The sequence below is a fragment of the Rissa tridactyla genome, chromosome 5 (assembly GCF_028500815.1).
Source record: "Rissa tridactyla isolate bRisTri1 chromosome 5, bRisTri1.patW.cur.20221130, whole genome shotgun sequence".
NCBI classification, from domain to species: domain Eukaryota; kingdom Metazoa; phylum Chordata; class Aves; order Charadriiformes; family Laridae; genus Rissa; species Rissa tridactyla.
This window is the reverse complement of record NC_071470.1, coordinates 77932824-77952916: the sequence shown is the minus strand read 5'-3', so window position 1 is coordinate 77952916 and position 20093 is coordinate 77932824. Positions and strand designations below refer to the sequence as shown.

Genomic DNA, 20093 nt, shown 5'->3' with positions numbered 1-20093 from the left:
CCTTCTTTCCCTCTAAAGCCTTACTTTCCCCCCCAAAAAACCTTCCCTTTTTTCTCCTCTCCCCCAAAACCTTTCCCCCCAATCATCCTTTTCCCCCATTCCCCTAAAACTTTCCTCCCCCCCCAAACCTTCTTTTCCCCCCCTCTCCCCTAAAACTTTCCTTCCCCCCCGTTCCCCTAAAACCTCCCTTTTCCCCAAAAAAACCTTCTCCTCCCTCCCCCATTCCCCTAAAACCTTCCCTTTCCCCCTCTCCCCTAAAACCTTTTTCCCACCTCTCCCTTAAGACCTTCCATTTTCCCCCCCCATTCCCGTAAAACCTTCCCCCCTGCTCCCCCAACAATAAAACGGAAGCTCTTGGCCATCCGATGCAGCGTAGGGAAAGCAGTCAAGACGGCAGACAGGTTTCCTGGGAATGTTTTCTGGGAGGAGAACATTCTGTTTCCGGATGAGGACCCACGGCCGCGGAGGCCGAGCGCTGGGAGAGGCGCCCGGTTCCAACCGGGGGCTGCCCCAGCCCCTGGGGCCTCGGTGAATTCTCCGTAGGTCAATTTTAGGTGAATAACTTGGTTGCGTTTGCTCGTGGCTAGCTAAATGAGTGCTGTGGCCAGCTGGGAAGGTACAACTGGGCTACCCGGAGCAGTTCATCAGTAGCAGCGAAGAAAAAAAAAAAAATGGCAATGGGAAGGTAAAGGGCAAACTGGATGAGCACCATCAGCCTCGCGGTGTCCGGATGCTGCTGAGGGACGTTGGGATCCTGCGCTTGTAAATGGCTCCAAGAAATACATCAACTGTTAAATAAAAGCGGATTAAAAAAAAAAATATCTTGTTTTGCAATGCAGGTGATACCACCAATACAAATGAGCACCATGTCCAGGGAAGACTTAAGTCAGCGGATCTTACATTTGTAAGCACGCACCAGTACCGAGAGATTTGGAATTTGAACATCCTTTTATTTACAAATTTTAATGTATGTGTCAAAACGCAGCGCAGCCGCAAAGCTCTAAACGCCATGACATCCTGCATTCTGCCGTGACACATCCACAGGAAAGGACATATTTTGTGGAAGGACGAGTTCCAAAATCAACTACGCTGTCCAGGGGTGGGAGCTGTGACGACAGCCTCCAGCTGCCAGAAAATAGTTGTGAGCAACGTAAGGACACCATAGAACAGCCAACGTGAGGGCAGTTAAGCAAAAATGGTTTCTCAACGGTCCCGAGTTTTACACTTCCATGTCCCATTCCCCCAGGGGACCTAAAGGACCGATGACTTAAGTTACCCAGCGCCCACAGAAGCCATTTCCCAGGCCACGGCACAGTATTTTACACCCACATTCTTCCTTCGCCGCTAACAGCGGCCACGATTCACCCAGCGCGGCCAGACAACAGGCCCAGTTAAAACCCCTGACAACCGCCCAAAGACTGGGGGAGGAAAGCACGGAGGGAAAAGGGACCTAACACAAGGTCACACACGCTGCTGAGCGTTAGCGAGGGGTTCAAAGGGACAGCTGGGAACATATGCACGTTTAAACGTCTTATTTCCTGCACAAATGTTTTCTTCACTGACATTTATGTCAAGGCAAAGGTGCTTTTCAGATCAGGTAGCCCACCAAAACATGGCAAATTCAGCAGCTATCTGCTCTCTTCACTATTCATTTAAAGAGAAAATCCTCAAGCGGGCAGCAGTTTGACAAAAGAAAGCCCAGCTTCCTTCCAAATCTTCCAAACCAATTTCTGCCCTTGTCACACAAACTAACAACCGCTTTTTTTTTTTTTTTCCTCGGAGCAACTTCGGACAAGGCCCAGCCCTGGGCCAGAAAGCCAGTATTTCAGGAGCTGTTTTGCATGCAAGAAATCCAGCAGCAACGGCAGTGTGAGCTCCGTCCTGGGACGGGACCCGAGCCGCTTCCCGTGGCAATCCGCTGCGCTAACGAGAGAGAAAGGGATCCTCCTCTCTCCCGCAGAGACCCTGCAGCTTCAGCGCCTGGATGCTCAGACGGATTGTTCCCACTGTTTCAGCCGCCTGCATCGAGAGGAGAAAAGCGGAATGATGTTATAGACAGGCTAACGAAACCACCGAGGGACTCCCTGATGACATGCTTCCTTTATTTTGATTTATTACGCGTCCTTACCTTGCTAAAGCTGTGCACTTACACCTCTGTGCTTCACAGAAGACAACTTCAGTAAGTTCTCTTTTCCTCCCACATTTATTATCAGGATTGCTTCCCATCCTAATGTTTTTTCTTCTTTTTCCTTAGTAGCATTAAGCCAACACGTCACGTGCATGTGAGTGCCAAATACCCTCACACAGATTAAGAGCACGCACAGCGTTTGTGCAGAGATTTCAGTCAGTGGTTGCTCCCTCTTCTCAAACAGGAAACGCCAGTGCCCAAAAGAAAAAAACTAAGATGCACAGTTTTCCCCTACGTGTTAACAGTATTGCCATGACATGCTCATGGCTGTCTGAACACCCTTCCAGAGCACCTTGTCTCCTTCCCTCTTTATTCTCCCCAACTTCTGCTCCCTCTGGAAGGTGCAGTCCTCCTGCCCAGCCTCAGTGAGGAAAGAGGGATGAGTGCGAGAGTGAAAAACCTCGGCTAAGCACTGCACTTCTCGCTTTCAAGAGGCTGAGAAACTCCAAGACGTACAGACACTCCAAGACACCCTGGAAGATGCTGAGCGATAAGAGGTAACAATACCCCAATAGAAAAAAAAAAGCAAAACAACAATCAAAACAACACAATTTTTTCTATGAGGGTTTTTTTTTTTTTTCAGACAAAACAACTTAGAGAACTGCCTGTCTTTCAACGGGCAAGATGAGAAACTATTAAAACCACATTTAAAAGCCTCAGCTTAAAACAATCTAGAATGATAAGAAGCAAGGCTAACTCAAAGTGCAAACAGAGTGTCAGAGTTCAAACTTAGCAATTCGATCTTAAGCCTACAAGGCAACCACACAGCCAGGACTTTTCCTAAGCTTCCTTCTCTTCCAGACTCCTACCTCATGCTTGGAGAGCACTCAGGTATCAACAGCTATGTTAAATAAATTTAGATTGTATAACATGGTTACTAAGTCCATTTTCAGGGACGCGCTCGACAGCGCTGTACATACGACCCAGTTTTTCCACTCTTTACCTGAAGGCAGCCACATTCCCTTTTTGGTTATTCTATCGCCTTCCTCTACCCCCAACTTAACGAGCTGCTTAATTTCCAACACCAATGCCCAGCACCTCAGCTTAGGAAAACGATTTACTTCCTACAGCCAGCTTCAGTACCTGTGAAGAAAGCTGGGTGCTGCCCTCTGTAAGAAATCTGTCCTAGCGAGAAGTCCTCATCAAGAATGCGTAAAAGGATTTTCCCACTGCACCTCCCAACTAGGTAAGTGTTCATGAAACTATCCATCTGAAAGATACCAGAAGCCTACACAGCAGAAATTGAAGCCACCAGAAGGCAACGCTGCAGAAATTAACGCTTACCTTTTACAGGCAGGTGTCATCTCCTTCTCCATAAGGCTAGTGCTCAACTCTAGGGAAACCGGCTTCTGACGCATCGGGCATCAAGGTCCCCGACAGCTGTAAATTGGGAAGGGAAAAAAAAAGAAAAAAAGAAAAAAAAAAAAGAGAGCGTCAATTTCCAAGTGTAGTATAAATAGAGAACAATCGGAAATTGCCTTCTATGTTCCCAATGTGCAACTTAAACAAATCTGTTCTTTGATCAGATCAGACTTTAAAAATGTTTCCTGCCCCAAGACGGTCTGCCCAATCTCAACTGGAAGCAAGGTAGACGAAGTGACTGCCTCTGGAATTACTTAACTCCCAAACAACACCTCAGTGTTACAAGCTGGTTTTTTTGCTAGTTTTCCCCCTTCTCTCCCTCCGCCTGGCTCCTACACTTTCCCCCTCTGTACTGTCCTCAGCCCCTCAACATCTAACACAGCCAGAACAGTTCTCCTCAAAACATATGTCCCTCCTGGTCTCTCTTCAACTCCGGTAAATCAGGCTTACTTTCACCCCGATCCAGCCAGCTGAATTCGCAACAATTCACACTGTCCGCCTTAGCAGTAAGAATCTAATGTCTGGTTAACCTCAGAGAGACAAATAGAGCCCCACGTTTCATCCATGACCCTTCTCTTTTCCCCCGGCTTAAGGCCTCAGGTCTTTTTACTTAGAAACCAAGGCAAGTTGTGCCTCTGCTAAGAGTCACACTGGAAATTCATGGGTCACGCTATTCAGAAAGTCCCGAACCAAACAAATACGGAGCAGCACAAACTATTTCACTGCTTCGTTACCTGCTGTGAGGCCAGACCTGGGGTATGGAGGTCGATAGCAGCAAGAGAGGGAACGCGGGACTCTGAAACTGTTTTATTTTCCTTTTTCAGAAATCTGGGATGCCACCCTGCAAAACACAACCGATGCCTACCATGTTAAGGAAGCAAGAGCTGAGTGCTCTAACGCATGCTGCTTCCTGTCACTTATTTAGGATGCAGGTTTTATTTACAGGACGTCAAAGCTCATACCTTCCACTCCTCTCAGTTCAGGGAGATGATTTAGTTCTGGCAAACGCACATCTGCCTTAGAGAACTCCCATTTTTTCCTATTTGCCTGAAGGATGTTTTTTTCATTAGTGACCTGTAATCAAGGGCGTAAGTACCAGCTCATGAAAAAATAGAAAAAACAAAAACGAAGCTATTTTCAAGCTTAAAAATGCAGCAAGATGGCAACGTTCCGCTGTAGTTGGAACTTGCGCAAGAATAGAAGAAAAGACGCTAACGTGTGTGAAGGAATCTATTCTGCTCAAGTGTCATTTATACATTAAAAACAACCGAACAGCCGCAGTGAAAACAACCCAATCATCTAAGCGAGCCTGCTTTCAGAGAGACAAAATACAACACCGGGAGAATGGCTCAGATCAGTTTTCTGCACGAAGGCAAACGTTCCCGCTGGCATGGAAAGAATACTGCCTAGGTAGCGTGTGCAGTGGAAAGCTTTCTATTTCAGTTGTTTTCATTATCAATTTTTAATGCATTTATGACATGACTAAATAAGGCCTTGACCACGTTAAATCCAAATCTTCAATCCTGCTTCAGTAGCGCAGCACACACAGTCTGTTTTTCCCGGCCAGGCAGGAGGCCACAGATATATTCAAAGTCTCACAGATATCCCGTGTTGGACTGCTCCCCTCATTTAAAATGGTCCTCTGACAGAAAATACGTTTCATATAAGATAACTATTAGCAAAGGATAACAGACAATACAACTGTACGGAAAAAGGAATAAAGGAAATAATATTTCTAGTCGTGACTTAGGGTGAAGGCTGCAACAGATGGGATTCTTGACAATAAAACACATACTTGAGTGCAGCATTTATTTTTGCTTTGCCAAGGGGGAAAGACAGATGGCTTACCGACGTCAAGCTTACGCTGTAATGGCCCGCTGGAGAACGCTTCCGTTGCTTCAGAAAGGGGTTCAAGTATTTTTTACTCTTTTCATCAACTCTGTAATCAAAAATACACCAAATTTTGTATTAACTGGGGGGGTAACACGGTGAATATAAAAACAACAAATGCAAGACACCCAGAAACACTGTCATTAAATGCTGAGAAAGAAGGCTCACGGGGAAAATATCCTTCGTGAGCTCAGTGAACAGAGAAGTTTGGCCCAAAGGACAAGCCATGAGTCAAAGAAAGGCCAGTGTCACAGCAGCCGGCGAACTGTTGCTTGTCCAGTAGCGCTTTGCCAAACGCAGAGAGCCTGTGTGGACACACACAGCTGCTCGAGGTGAAGCCGGGACTTCTCATCCACATAATCCTTCACCCAAATGCTGTTTCGAGCCGTGTCCTGTCCCAAACCCACATCTGGCCTTCCCACACCATCACCCTGCACCTGTCTTGGGACATTACAGCTCCTTGGTGACAGGGACGATGGATACAAGCTCTTCTAGCTCTGCTCTCGTACCTGTAATTAAGGTTCCCAGCCAAAGGCCCCATCCCAACCGTAGTGGGAGAAAGGTTCTGGTTGATGGGAGGGATAACTATGCCTGCATTCTTGGCATAGTCCAAGCTGCTGCTGGAATCTTTTAGGCTGGTGTGGGGGCTTATTTTAAACGGGTTGATCGCACTGTCATACAGGGAGCTCAGGTTGGAGGATCGGTCCGCCTTCTCTGCATCAGCTTTAGAGCGCTTCGCCTTTAATAGCTTTGCATCTCTGCTCTTCGAGTCGATGCTGAAATCCTGTTTGGGAAGATAAGCGTTGTCTTTCTCTTACGGTCCTGTTTAAAAAGTAGCTTAGAGCAGTGCATGTGGGAAAAAAAGTCAGAGCCTAAACCTGCGTGATTCTGCAAGGATCTGATGGAGGTGGAATTGTTTTTAGTAGAAAACTTCTGTTTTCCATCAAATGGGAGGAGACTTGTCAGGGTTCCAGTGCCCTCTGTAAATAAGTCACTTTAGAATGGGATCGAAAACTATGGAGGAAGAACAGCCGTATCCCGTGTCACTTCCAAAGAAATGAAATAAGAGCCCAGTATCACCTCAAAGTCACTCTGAAGCCTCTACTCCTTAGTAGCCGATTGAAAGCAAAATATGTAATTTTAGAGACAGGGCTTTAACACAGGTAAACAACAGCATACAAGCACGTTTTCCTGATTCAACAGGAGTTATACTTCCTAATTGATTCTCCCCTTAGCTCCTTATTTGCCAGGAACTGCATCATGATGTAGTTTACCTGCTAGGGACGGCCCAAATAGCCATTTGAGGACTGCGGAACCGAGCACTGGAGCAACCTCGTAAGGGCCAAACGGCTAAAATCAAGGCACAGAACTCCTACACAACAGCCTGCAGGCTGTACTGCACTGAGTCTCAGACCTGCGGGGGCACAGGCCTAACGTACTGCCTTGAATCGGGTGACAAAGTCTCCAGGGCTGTTTAGACTCACAGCGGCCTCCAAAGGTGAGCTTCTCTGGCACATCACACTTACCCAGCCTTTTTTTTTTTAAAAAGTGAAAGAGACAATTATGCTTCTATTCTTGCTATGAACTTAAACTGCTGCACGTACTTATATAGTCATTTTAAAGCATCAAAAAAACCCAAACGGGTTTGGAAAACAAAGATGAACAAACCTGGACACCAAGGATTTTTCTTTCTTCTAAAAATTCATCTTTGTCCCTTTTGCTGATTTTTGATTTTTTTTGTAACTGATGGTCTCTGGCATCTTTCTGAATCTTTAATTTAAGCTCCTGAGCAAATCTACATTCCGTATAGGGGAAAAAAAAAAAAAAAAAAAAAGGGCTTCTGTTAATCTCAATATCATCATCAGTTGGTGTTCAGCCCAGTCTCCTACAGCCTTTTAAGTAATCAAGTAAACCGTGCCTTTTTAACTACTGAGAAGCCAGCCAAATATGATGTATGCATTAAAATAAACAAAATCTTACAAGCACACGCTTTTCACATTACAGCAATAAAGCCAAATATGATGTATCCATTAAAATAAATAAAATCTTACAAGCACACGCTTTTCATGTTACAGCAATAAAGGCGTTCGTATCCCAGCCGGGTGTAGATGCAGACAGCGAATACAGCGCAAGACTAAGCTACCCAATACGGTGTGACACTGGGTGCGCACACTGAGGAATTAATGTCGTGACAAGGTAATGGGGCAAACATGCCGCTGCAATGCGCTCCCTTTCAACTGCTCTATTTCCAGGAAGGCTAAACCCAAACAAAACCCAACACGTTTAGGGGCTGTCAGCTCTGCAAACCCGGCATGCAATCTTCAAGCACAACTGTGTAACTTCCCTCTCATCATTAGCCTGCTTTGAGCAAGGAATGAACCGTTTACCTTTCAGCAAATCCATCCTTGTTAAAGAAATCGCACTGCAGGAGTTCAGCGCAGGATGGTCTTTTGTCCGGATCAATCTGCAAACACTTCTGTCAAGTCAACACAAACATCAGAAGGCAAATATATTAGAAATTAAACAAAGGCTTTAGTATTTCTGAGTGAAGTCAGGAAAAAAGCTGCAAAACTCCCCTTTCTAGGGCCTGTTATATTGAGACGGGCCCAAGAGACACCGCTACCAAAAAAGTTTAATGTTTGCTGTCTGCTTCCATTCCAATCACTGATGCTCAGAGAGATTCACTGCACACGGAATACCTGTCACACAAATACATAACTCCGCCCTCAGTAAGCCTCCCCTGTTTTCAGTTTGTTTTGCCTAAAGCTTTAGACTCATTAAGCATTTCAAATACAACTATGTGGTTTTCAAGTTGTTTAGTTACCTATCATAAAGGTGCTCCAGACTCCTGCGTCAAAAGGAGCACAACAGCACTCCCTGGAAGGATTCTTCAGAATCTATGACAAAGCTGTAGGCTTCCTAACTCCCACAGAGTAGATACGTAACCCCAAGGGCATGGGACATGTTTGGATGCCATCCCACCCAAGCCTGCTTGCTTGCAGCGCCTCCACCAAGCAGGCAGAGGGAGGGTTGGCAGAAAACACTACATCCACAGCCCTGCTCGCAAGTAAGGAAGGGCTGTGCATTACCTACAAAGCATCCACTTCGGTACCGGATGAGGGACAAAGGTTGTTGGGAGACTTTTCAAAATATCAACGGATGCAGTGAGGTGTATAGCGGATGCTTTCAACACACAAGCCCTTCTTCACCTTTCAAATCTCCTTGGAAAACTTAGATCAGTGGGGCACCATGAGATACAAATCCTCCCTGGAGGACATGCAGTGACGATTTTGGCTCTGGAGATGACTGGCTTGGTCTCCCCTGTCACCCAGGACAGTAGCTGTCGTATCCTTGCAGTCCTCACTAAGCTTCCAACCCAAGCAGTTGCCTGTTGCATGGGTGGCTGAGAGAACGCCAGTTTAACAGCCTCAGCCCTTTCTGTAGGCTCTTCTTCTGCCCCCCAAGGTGAAGGACAAGTAAACAGAGACACGTTCATAGTAAACGATTGGTTAATTACCTTGGCTAAATCTAGCACTGCAGCAGAGAGCTTGGGATAGCGTTTGTCCAGAGATTCGGCCTCCTTCACTTCAGGCAACCTCATGCCAGCAAAGAGGGGATTTTTATAGAATAACTCTTGGTGTCTTGGAATTAAATTACCTGGAATCACACAACCAAAGCAACCACTCAGAAGAAATACAGAGCAGTCCTGTGAAACATTTGAGAGGCTGAAATACTGTGTCGGAACTACCGTTAAGAGCTACAATCAGTGTCGTTCTGTTTTTACCTGTGTGCCAGGAACTGATGCTGTACTCACAACTTCCCAGCTCCCCCTTTGTAAAAGGCACTAAAAGTACAGGCTCTCAGAAACAGTTCAGCGTGCACCACAGCCTTTCTCCCTACACTCAACTTCGCCCGTCAAAATGTACTTGACTCCTTCATTACTAAGCAGGCACTAGGAGCCCGACAGGCTGTTCTTACCCAGGCATTTGGTGATATGGTAGAGCTGGTCAATGTCGGAATCTCCAGGGAAGAGGGGCTCTCCCGTAAGCATTTCTGTTATCAGAGCACCAATAGCCCACACGTCGACAGCCCTGGAAAAAAAAACAAAACAACCCGACATCCCAGCTCAGCGTGGCTTCGTTCCTCTCTTTGATCTAAAGGCTGAGCCAGGCCAGCGCACAGCACGTCTTCAGCAGGTTACAGGCCCAGAGGGCGGCTTTGCCCCCTAAACAGCACGACAGCTGTTTTCCAGGCTTACGAGTGCTCTGATGAATGGCAAGGATCCAGCTCTTGAAGCAGGCAAACGCTAGCAGAAGCCTGACAGGTGTAAAATCAGGTTCCAAACCCCAATGCTTTAAAAAAACTAATATAACGCATCAGTAGAATCTTGCACTTTAGAGAGCACAACGGTAAGCCGCTCCTCTTTGTGCAGGCATCCGCTCTTCAGGCACGTTTACTGAAAATTAAGTTTAAGTAATAGAGGGACATACATAAATCTGCACAATTGTACTAACAGTCCTGTGAAGAACACGGTTTAAGTTCTGACCTGGTTTTGCTGCACTGGGGATCGCAGTAAGAAAAAAATCTCATTCATCCCACCCACTCCCTTCTGAAACGTCCATCTCTAATTGTTTGGAGGGACTTTTCTGTCTTCCCTCCATGACTCCAACTGCACGGGAGGGAATTCTAATCATAACCTCCTCCAGTACTAGCATAGGCAATGGAAAAGCTCCTATAGACAACAGATGAGGAATGCTGAGGGCTCTCCTCGCCTTTTGGTCCAGGAAAGCCTAGCACCGGCAGCAGTTAGCCGCAGAGTGGAAGAGAGAAGGAGGCTTAAACCTTCACAAGCGAATAACCAGGGAATGCTGAGCAGCATCCCTTTAACCTGTTTGCCAAGCAATAGTCCCCTGCCTCCCCAAAACACAGAGCAACCCCCTCCACACTCCTCACGTGCCCACAACCCTTCCGCAGCCTCACAAGCCAGTCTTACTTGCCATACTTGGTATCTCCCACCAGCAGCTCTGGAGCTCTGTACCATCGGGTCGCCACGTAGTCTGTGTAAGCTTCCCCAGAAGCTGCTATGGTGCGGGCAAATCCAAAGTCACATAGTTTTACAACTCCTGACTGGGAAACTAGTATGTTCTCTGGCTTAATATCCCGATGTATTATCTGCACAGAAAAAAAGCGAGTCAAGACAAATAAATTCCCCACTTCTACATAGTAAATTGACTGGCTCACCAAAAATAGTAGCTTTCTCACATCCAGGGAGAAAATTACATTTTTGTAGGCATGAGAAAATACAGAGTCTCTAAAAGACAACGACATGCACATAGGCAATGAATAGGTGCCGACCCAAGTGCACACGTAAACACAGAACCTCTAATTTTTGCACACAGAAGCATTTATTTTACGTATCTCTCTACATCTGCTATGCAGATGTGTTTACTGTAGGTATTTTAACAGGCACAATTTATTATGCTTGAAAATCTGGCCTCGACTACAAGTTTAAAAGCTGAAGTATCGCAAGGGCATGGGCATGTCCTGCAGTTAAATGTGAAGAGTATTTTAGGGATTCATGAGAGACACAATTTCCCAAACATAAAAATGAATAGACAAATATGTGCGTGTTTATATATATAGTTATACAACTAGGATTAAGTTGGCAAACCTGTTAGAAATCAGTTGCGAACAAAAACCTAAACCCAATGAAGCGAAAAAGCGAGCCTACATGTTTGCATGGGCGCTGTCAGAATCAAATTTCTGAGAGAGACTCTCTCCCCCTGCAAGATAAACCAACCTACAATAAGGTGCCATCAAGCATCGGATCCCCATGGACTTCTGGACCCTTCCTTTCAAACACCCTCACAAATCCACCTGAGGCAGGCTACGGGATTAGCTGACATCAAGCTCTGAATTCATATGAAATTCAGTCTGTCCCTTCTGCTCTGCCTCTTCCTTGTCAGCCAAAGCTTTATTTCTCTAAGTTTTAATATATATCAAAAATGTACGCTTCTGTATCTATTCATTCAAGGTTAACTGCAGAGCTGACTTCTTGTTGCATACTTACATTATGACTGTGACAAAATGCTATTCCTCTCATAATCTGAAACAAGTATTTCCGAACCCTGCTGTAGTCTAGTCCGTTTGGAGATGCCTCAAGGTCATCAAGCACCGTGTGATCCACAAATTCAAACACCAGATACCACCGTTTCTTCTTTTTGCACACTTCTAGCAGGTTCACGAGATTCTCATGCCTGAGTTGCTGTTATAAAACAGGAAATATTTTGTGAGAGCTTGACAGCATATACTGGATAAATTGCGACCAGATACTTTTTGCTGCAACCCAGCCAGTGCACTGCCCTGGAACGTTCTTCTTGTCATGGCACTCACATTCATTTATTCTTAAAATCCGCTCACTGATATTCTAGAATAGGTTTTATTTTGCCAAATTTATTTTATTTTTTTAACATTATCTGGAGGATTTCCGCCACCTCATATACGCAGACACCTGGTTTTATAACATAAAAATAAATAAAATGCTAAGGACATTTCTTCTTAATGGGGATGCTCAAAATACACTGTTCTGTTACTGGAAAATCTCACGCCTTCTGCTTCTCTCCTCACCTAAGAGATGACACTAACTCCTGCCATGATCTTGACAAGCTTTAGAGCAAACTTATGTTCTATGTGAGAGATATCTTGAAGAAGTCAAAAAGAATTCCAAAGGAGCGTGTGGTTAACACGTGAGAGACAGCAGGCACCTAACAACATCTCCCACAAAGACTTGCCATGGCAAAGGAAAATCCAGAGGTCCCTGAGCTAGCAGGAAAGACAAAGCTGGATGGTTTGGACTGGAAAGTTCAGCGTGCTGCGAAGTATGTCTCTGACCACCGCGAGAAGAACAGGACGTTTAGCCACGACTGGTGAGCTGCAGAGACCCTTTGCTAGTTCTCTGGTTTTGCTTATTTGCTCAAGCAACAATAAACGCAGCCTGTAACATTGGCTTGTACCTGTGACTCAAACTCCTTTAGGAGACATTCTCATCAAGGTGACCAATTAACACGGCGTTACCCTACCTGCTCCCTCAGGGCAGGGCACGAGGAGCACCACTAGCTACCCCCTCCAGACAGGATTCAAAGGATTGCTGAAAACGGCTCTCAATGCTTTGTTTTAAGAACATTTTTTGCCTCTGCCAACAACCCAAAGTGACTCCTCTCTTTTCTCGCACGTTTCCAGGAAGTTTTACTCTTTTCCTCTGTCACTGCTTTCTCTAGGTCCTCTTTTTAAAAAGCTCTTACATCCCCGTTTAGAAGAAAAACAAAAGCAGTTGCAATACCTCTCTGTTCTACCTATCTGCCAGTTCATCACCAACTACTCAGTGTCTGTATTTTATTTTTTTCTAAAAAGGATGACAGAAGACTTTTCTTTTAAGCTCCTACCATACCCAAAGCATTTCTGCCGGCACCGCCAGCATATGCACGTTTACAATAACTAACATGTGCCAGAATACAAGCACATTGAACGGATAAAAGGAAAGTTCAGCATTCTTATCTGTAATAGTGTTAACAATTAAACAGCTTCCATTAAACTGCGTCGAGCGGATTCAGAGAGAAAACTGACAAGTCAAGGATTTGAAGAGATTTTTTTTCCCCAATATATGCAGAGGGGGAAGCTGAAGATAGTTTAGAGAAAAAAACCTGCAACTTTTATGAAGAGGGGAATAAAAAAAGCCGCTGTATTTTCTAGTTATTTTGTCATCACATTCTGACAAGCCACGAATACACCTCTAATCCGTTACACATTTGTAACACTGGTTTAATCACACACCACTTTTAACAAAACAGACCACGCTACAATGCGCAGTTATTTATTAGCTTGGAGCCTAGCAGGGAAACGCCATCGGAGGCTGCCTGAAGGCAGCACCTTAGCCCAGGGATCGCGTCCAAGGAAGATGCGGGAGGACTGCAGAGCACAGGGACTTTCAGGGAAAATGCTCTGCCAGTCGAGAGGGAGTGCCAGCCAACCTGCACCTGGGTCTGTCAAAGACCTAGATTTCTTAGAAGGTCTGAAAAGCGAAAATTTTTTAAAAAAAAAAAAAGGTCAATTAGAAAAAAAGCTCTTTTCTCAAGAATAATTTCTTCACAGCACAGGAAACCCGAGGAGGTTTTGCTGTTTTCAGCCTCGATTGAATTTCTGCCCAAACTCCAGAAGAGAAGAAAAAAAAAAAAAATTAGGTTCACAAGGAGCGTGCAAGTGAAGAAACTATAAAAAGATTAAATCTCTAGATATTTATTTTCACCGTGAGAGGCCACACTTACTGAACTATATATGGTAATGTTCCCCTTGCCAAGTTCACACTAACCCAGGAAAACAAGTTAATTCCCAACACACCTAGGAGGCAGTACGTGCTTTGACTCAGTAACTACGCTGAGCCTGGTCAACAGATCAGGTACGATCCAGACTCACGCAGATCTGCTTTAGAAGGAATTGAGGGGACAACACTTGGAGCTGCCGGCTGCCTCTCAACCTCCAGCTCGTGCATTTCTATTAACTCTAAGGGTCTGTAGCTCTTGCAGTGATCACTTTTTTTTTTTTTCCTTCACAGCACAGGGACTATAGTCCGGCAGACTTGTGAAGAGACACTTATGGCAGCCAAGAGGAGAGGAGGCAGGCTTGCATGTACTCCCACCTCCAGAACACTCCACGTCAGAGGAAAAGCCTAGAAGCACTCCAACTCTAGTAAAACTTTCCTTCATTTCTTCACCAGACACATCACCCGTGTCCCAAGGCTTAAAACTACCACATGTGCACGTGACAGGGACACGCACTCTTCTGTGCACACCACCTGCGGGACAAGGGAAGAAGGAAAATGCTGCAACTGCTGCTAGAGGATATGGTGGCAAACACAGGGGCTGAAGGTGGTCAAAAGAGCAAGCAGAACAACAGATGTATGTCCTGGCACAGAATGCCACTCTGAATCCTTGGCATCCTATTCATGAAGGAATGTAGTGGAAAAACCTGGCAGTGAAACGGTTTAGGAACTTGTAAAAGCTTCTGTAGGAAGAACAAAGCCAAGAGAGGAAGCAGAAACACCGTATGACAAGACACTGAAGGGCACACACCCAAAACCCTGTTTATCTAAGGTTCCTGGGTATTTTCCCAGACAGAGTACCTACAGCCCATGAAGAGAAGTACCTTTAATAAACCAACCCACACAATGAGGCTACACCACATAAAACTGCTGATAAGAAGCCAATAGGCTGAAGTACGACTGGACATTTAGGTGAGTACAAGGCACCCACAATTGATACCAGGCAAATCACGCACTCAAACAGCAAAGGACATTATGCCAGCTGGCTTCAGCCCAGTGGATTGCCATTGATTGATAAGGTTCAGGGAACACGATACCTGTCCCCCTCCAGCCTCTTGCTGGCAGTACAAGCCTGCCAGGAAAGTACCATTAATAAAATAAAATAAAAGTAAAACTTTCCTAGAAGCATTTTTCTGTATCGAGTAACATCGGCACCGAGTCCGGTTAGGCACACTGCCACACATCCAGGTCACCGTTCACCTGCAGGTTTTAAAAGTTGAGCATTTCTTTAGTTTTTAGCAAGTTGGCAGCTGGGAGGTACTCCAATTTGGTACACAACGCAGGGGGACACAACTACCACCGGGAGGCAATAGAGAGCTTATGACTCCCTTCCTCATACCTTTCCTTGCTGAATACAGGGCACGTACACAGACTCGATTCTAATCAAGTCAGATTTAGCCAGGTAAATCCAGTACAACGTCAGCCAAAGGGAAACGAAGCTCTGCATGGCTACAACTCAGGGGCTAAAAGAATCTACTACAGCTTGGCTGCTCCTGGAAATACAAACAGGGCACAGTTATGTCTCTTTTGGTTTGGACTTAGTTATACTTTGTAAATCGTGGTCAGAGGTGTTTCCCTTTCAAAACTGACCCAATGGCTGAAATTTACACCTATCCCACAGCTTCACTGGATAAACACCATTCCTTAAAAGACTATTAAGTAGTCTCAAGAGGCAACTTCCTCCCAAGGACCCATCAACTCTCTACAGGTCGACAGCACCCGCACCCATCATTCTAAACACCTAGCACCTTTACTGCAATAAAAACCCCGGCCATAGACAGGAAGGTTACTATTCTGCTTGAAGGAGGCCTTTGCCTTAGGGAAGGTATTTCAACACCTTACCAGGATTGCCAACAGGCCGAGAGGAGGCCCCTGGAGCGCAGCAGAGGCTGCTCTCCCTCCCCAGGGGACACCCGTGCTGAGCTCCATTGCTCCCCGTGCCTACAGCAGGGCAGGGCAGGGCAGGTCACTCGAGTCATAACTACAGGAGCTTCCAAATAAAGAGGTCGGGCCCTGCATGAACCACCTCTGTGCAGCGAGTGTTCTCCTGCGACAGGAACGTCTCCCAGCTGAACAAGGAGCTACGAATTTAAAAGCGAAGCCACCGGTTCGGCCCGGCTTCGCTGGAAAACGCCAGCCAGCTGCCCTCACAGCCGCCCCTCCCCTCCCCTCACCTTCAGCAGCTTGATTTCCCTCACGGCGATCTTCCTCACCACCGCGTCCTCCTCGCTCTCCAGGAACTTCTTGACGGCGACGATCTGCCCGCTCTCCTTGTTCCTGCACTTGGTCACCACCCCGTAGCTGCCTTCCCCCACGAGGCCCAGCACCTGGTACTTCTCCATGGCCGCGGCGGGAAGCCGGGGACGGGGGAAGCCCCGTTAGGCCGCGGCCGGTTGACGGGAGCGGGGCCTCACCGGCGGGCGGCCCCGACGCGCCGTCACCAGGGCAACGGGGTGCCGTAAGGCGCAGCCGCCGCGCGAGCCCAGCCGTCGCAAGAGCCGTACGGCGCGACCGGCCGTGAGGGGAGCTAAAGCAAAACAGTAAAGGTACGGGTGTCAGCTACGCCAGATTCCTTCTCTGTGTTCATTAATTAAAAGGTTTAAGAGCGGATTCTCATCAGAAGAAGGGGAAAAGGTTTTGTATGCCGTAGTGAGGGCACAGGAGGGAAAGACTGCACTGCAGAACCTTTTGGGAAGCGCTTTGGTCCTACTGGGCATGTCCCTTCTGGGTCACCTGCTTCTCCACAGGAATTCCAACAGGAGCCCACGGCTCCTAAAATTTCCTCCTTTCCTTTCGCCTTGAAGACCTCCACGTCCCCGTCCCCTCAGTCCAGGAAACCAATTTGTGAGTTAACGGCACAAGAGACGCCCGATTCCTTCCTAACGAAGCCACCCTCAGAGCGCTGGAAAGCCGCTTGGCTCGTAACGAGAAAAAAAGCCTTATAAAGCATTCTCCTTTGAGCTCCTTTTCTTAAAACCCATAAGATACATGAAGAACAAATGACTGAGCAATCCTGGCATGAAAACGTGGGGTGGGCAGAGCGCCAAGATAAAAAAAAAAAAAACCCGGCATGAATTAATTTAATGAATATTCTGCGCCCGAGCAGCTGCGCGGCTGTTGCGAGGCAGCTTATGTTGCTAAGAATGTGGCAGCAATAAAGGTGGAATAATTTAAAAGGGATGTCTATCCGTGCCCTTGCTGTGTGTTTTATTTTAAAAACGTGGCAGTTTCTGCGCATACTATGTGCAACTTAACACATAGGCACGAAGGTAACGTGTTTCCTTCAATAGGGAATTCTATTCCATGTAGCAACCCTGGAGCACACGTGTGTGTTCACCCATCGAGACTTAATCCAACAAACTTGCAATTTCCCCTGCATGCCAGCGAAGGAGACAGTGACTGATGACGCAACCTGTGATGTCACTTGCTCCCGTTGACTTGTCTTGCCCTGGAGATGAGCAGCACGGCAGGACACGTGCAGGAGGAAGCAATCGGAGACCGAAACTACGGAAACAAAGACATTCTGTGCCAATATTCCCAAAATAAAGGTGCTGTTTAAAGAGTTGTGGGGAAAAAAAGAGGTGAAAGCAACAGGGAGGAAGGAGCAGAGACCGGTCGTGCCTGTTCAAAGGACTGCAAAGCTGTGAAACTCCTGCCCCGTCTGGCTGCTAGGAAAATGTCACACCCTGGCCATCAAACAAGGGCTGAGCTGCTTTCCCTCATCAGTTTTTACCCATCGATTCCCAGATGTTTCTCTCCTCTGTTTGTGTATATATTGCACAGTCCAGGGTGCTGTAGAAAAAAAGGTCTCCCAATTCCAATCCTATATTCCAATATGACTTTTCCCAAACCTTTATCATATTTCTTCTGAGTCACGTCGCTATGTGTCACCTTCTGTAATTCGTTGCCAGTTGTTTTTATTTCTCCTTCATCCTCCTCCTCCCTTTCTACGTGCAATCACTGTGATGCACCTTTCAAGGCTGACCTCACATTTCCAGGAAAAATATAAATCGGAGCTCAGTTAGCATTAATTTATTATATTCCTCCCATCTTCTACTGCTCACCATTATTGTAGCAAGTGCCTACTCTGGGTCCTGGCATCCGTTCCGCGCTGCTAATAGATCGCTAACTTGGCAACCAATTAACTCTTCCACCGCTGAGACACCACTTTCCATTAAACCAAAGGCACAAACCACAAACGCACATGCACAGCAGACTGCAAAAACTCACTTTGCCAGTGCAGATGGTTCTTCAATGCTATTTTATTTTTAATCATAGCAAATGATACGGGGAACCAGCTTTTCTCACTTACGGGCAGTGCCCGGTGTCAATGGGATCTGTATTACTTCCAGACGCCTCGCTGCTGTGTGAGTAATGCCGGCTTTTACCATCAGCAACTAACTCAAAGATGACAACAATTTCTTCTGGCTATAGGTTGCTTTGGGGTTTGTTTATTGAGTGATCTTTTTATATATATACATAAAAAAAATAAATATAAGAGCACTGTTGACTTACGATGATATGAGTTGGTTTGGTGCTATAATTTAAAGCCAGAGAAACTGAAGGTGGTGAAGAATTGAGCACGGGATCTTGCCAAGCCATACAGTACCTGTGCTCCACATACGTTTGACAGCCCGTTGGTATCCGAATAGCATTGACCGAGTTCAGTCTTCATAATTTGAGAAAAAGCCTTTTTTATAGAGAGAAACCCTCTCGTAATGTGATGCCTATAGCCAACAGGGGCCCTGAACTGGATTCCTCTCCTCAAAAGTGACACTGATACAATTTCTGTCAACATAGATTCTGGATCCTTTGAATGTGGGGCAATGGCATGTCTTTTATATATTATTTAGCTTTTTATACCAAATAACACGAGGCTGCGCTGTGTGCTTTCCACATTGTGTTTGTCTTCAATGTTCATCTAGAGAACGTCAACGCAGCGTCAGTCCTGATTTTGTTTTTCTATTTTGTTTGCCAGACATTTTGAGACATCGTGGTATCTGCCAGAATCATCCATTGCAGTTCTTGTAATTAAACCTCAACAAGACAAAAAATGATAGCCCCTGTCATTTAGATATTATGTTTTAGTTGGGTCACGCAAACAACTCATTATTTAATATTTTTGATAATGAAGTCTCCAACAACTTAGAGGGATGAAGCTGTCTGGTGCCCCAAGTGACCTCTTAGGGCTGAAATTACAACGGTGAGCTTTGGTTTTTTTTAATTAAGGAATTTTTGTTCGCATACAGCGTACAAGCTGTAGTGAACATATACCAAGATACAGGATTTCACAATACACCCCATTTCTTTTCATTGCACAAAATGGAGGGGAGTACTGCCTCCCAGCTCTGGGACCCCCAACATCAGGACATGGTCCTGTTAGAGCAAGTCCAGAGGAGGCCACAAAGATGCTGTGAGGGCTGGAGCCCCTCTGCTGTGAGGACAGGCTGAGAGAGCTGGGGGGGTTCAGCCTGGAGAAGAGAAGGCTCCAGGGAGACCTTGGAGCCCCTTCCAGTCCCTCAAGGGGCTCCAGGAAAGCTGGGGAGGGACTCTGGAGCAGGGAGGGGAGCCACAGGATGAGGGGTGACAGTTTTAAACTGAGAAAGGGTGGATTTAGTTGAGATATCAGGAAGAAATTCTTTGCCGTGAGGGTGGTGAGCCCCTGGCCCAGGTTGCCCAGAGAAGCTGTGGCTGCCCCATCCCTGGAGATGTTCAAGGCCAGGTCAGACGGGGCTTGGAGCAACCTGGTCTAGCAGGTGGTGTCCCTGCCCAGGGCAGGGGCTTGGAACTGGGTGATCTTTAAGGTCCCTTCCAACCCGAACCATTCTATGATTCTTTGAATAAAACAAATGAAAAATAAAAGTCACACCTGTGGCATGCAATGCTGATGACACAGCTGATCGTGACGTGTTCCCGCCTTCTTCCCGAGGCAGTTTTGTGGTAAACTACCTTATTTTTTTCTAAACCCACCTTTTCTACCCCCCCTGAGATGACGGGACCTCCACGCCCTCCATCAACCTCCCTCTGACGCTTCATCCCTCGAGGCCACACCTGGAAGGGAAATCAATACCTTTGGCGACGGTCCTTGAGGAGAAGAGCCTTCAAAATTCCCAGGTTTGACAGGATGTGGGTGGTTTTTTTAAGCTGAATTAGGCGGTTTTAGGCAAGCGGCCCGGCCCCGGCCGCCGCCATCTCCTCAGCGCCCGGGAAGGGGCGGTCCGCTGCCGCCGGGGGTGGTGCCAGCTGTCGGGGCATGCGGCATCCGCCTCTGCGCAGCGG

General features: G+C 46.4%; 1 protein-coding gene and 1 long non-coding RNA gene across 11 annotated transcripts; one reads left to right on the top strand and one right to left on the bottom strand.

Annotated features, from left to right (window-relative positions):
• The first annotated feature begins 453 nt into the window (after positions 1–453).
• LOC128910667 (uncharacterized) lies at positions 454–1217 on the top strand. Its single transcript, XR_008466817.1, has 2 exons — positions 454–554; positions 840–1217. It is a non-coding gene; the product is annotated as an uncharacterized LOC128910667 (long non-coding RNA).
• On the bottom strand, positions 552–16262 carry CDKL2 (cyclin dependent kinase like 2). 10 transcript variants are annotated; one of them, XR_008466815.1, is made up of 14 exons: positions 15989–16259; positions 11511–11705; positions 10434–10612; positions 9419–9531; positions 8958–9097; positions 7828–7916; positions 7109–7235; positions 5950–6224; positions 5399–5489; positions 4513–4624; positions 4285–4391; positions 3473–3568; positions 2129–2671; positions 1220–2019 (listed from the first exon to the last, which is right to left on the bottom strand). XR_008466815.1 is itself a non-coding variant. In XM_054204141.1 (13 exons), the coding sequence occupies exons 1-12, from the start codon at positions 16154–16156 to the stop codon at positions 3522–3524; spliced, it is 1626 nt and encodes a 541-aa protein (XP_054060116.1). In that variant the 5' UTR covers positions 16157–16260; the 3' UTR covers positions 552–770; positions 3473–3521. The 10 variants fall into 10 exon arrangements, 9 of the variants coding, with proteins under 9 accessions (XP_054060116.1, XP_054060112.1, XP_054060115.1 ...); XM_054204141.1 differs by lacking the exons at positions 1220–2019; positions 2129–2671 and adding an exon at positions 552–770 and having other exon boundaries at positions 4302–4391; positions 15989–16260; XM_054204137.1 differs by lacking the exons at positions 1220–2019; positions 2129–2671 and adding an exon at positions 552–770.
• Between the last annotated feature and the right edge of the window lie 3831 nt (positions 16263–20093).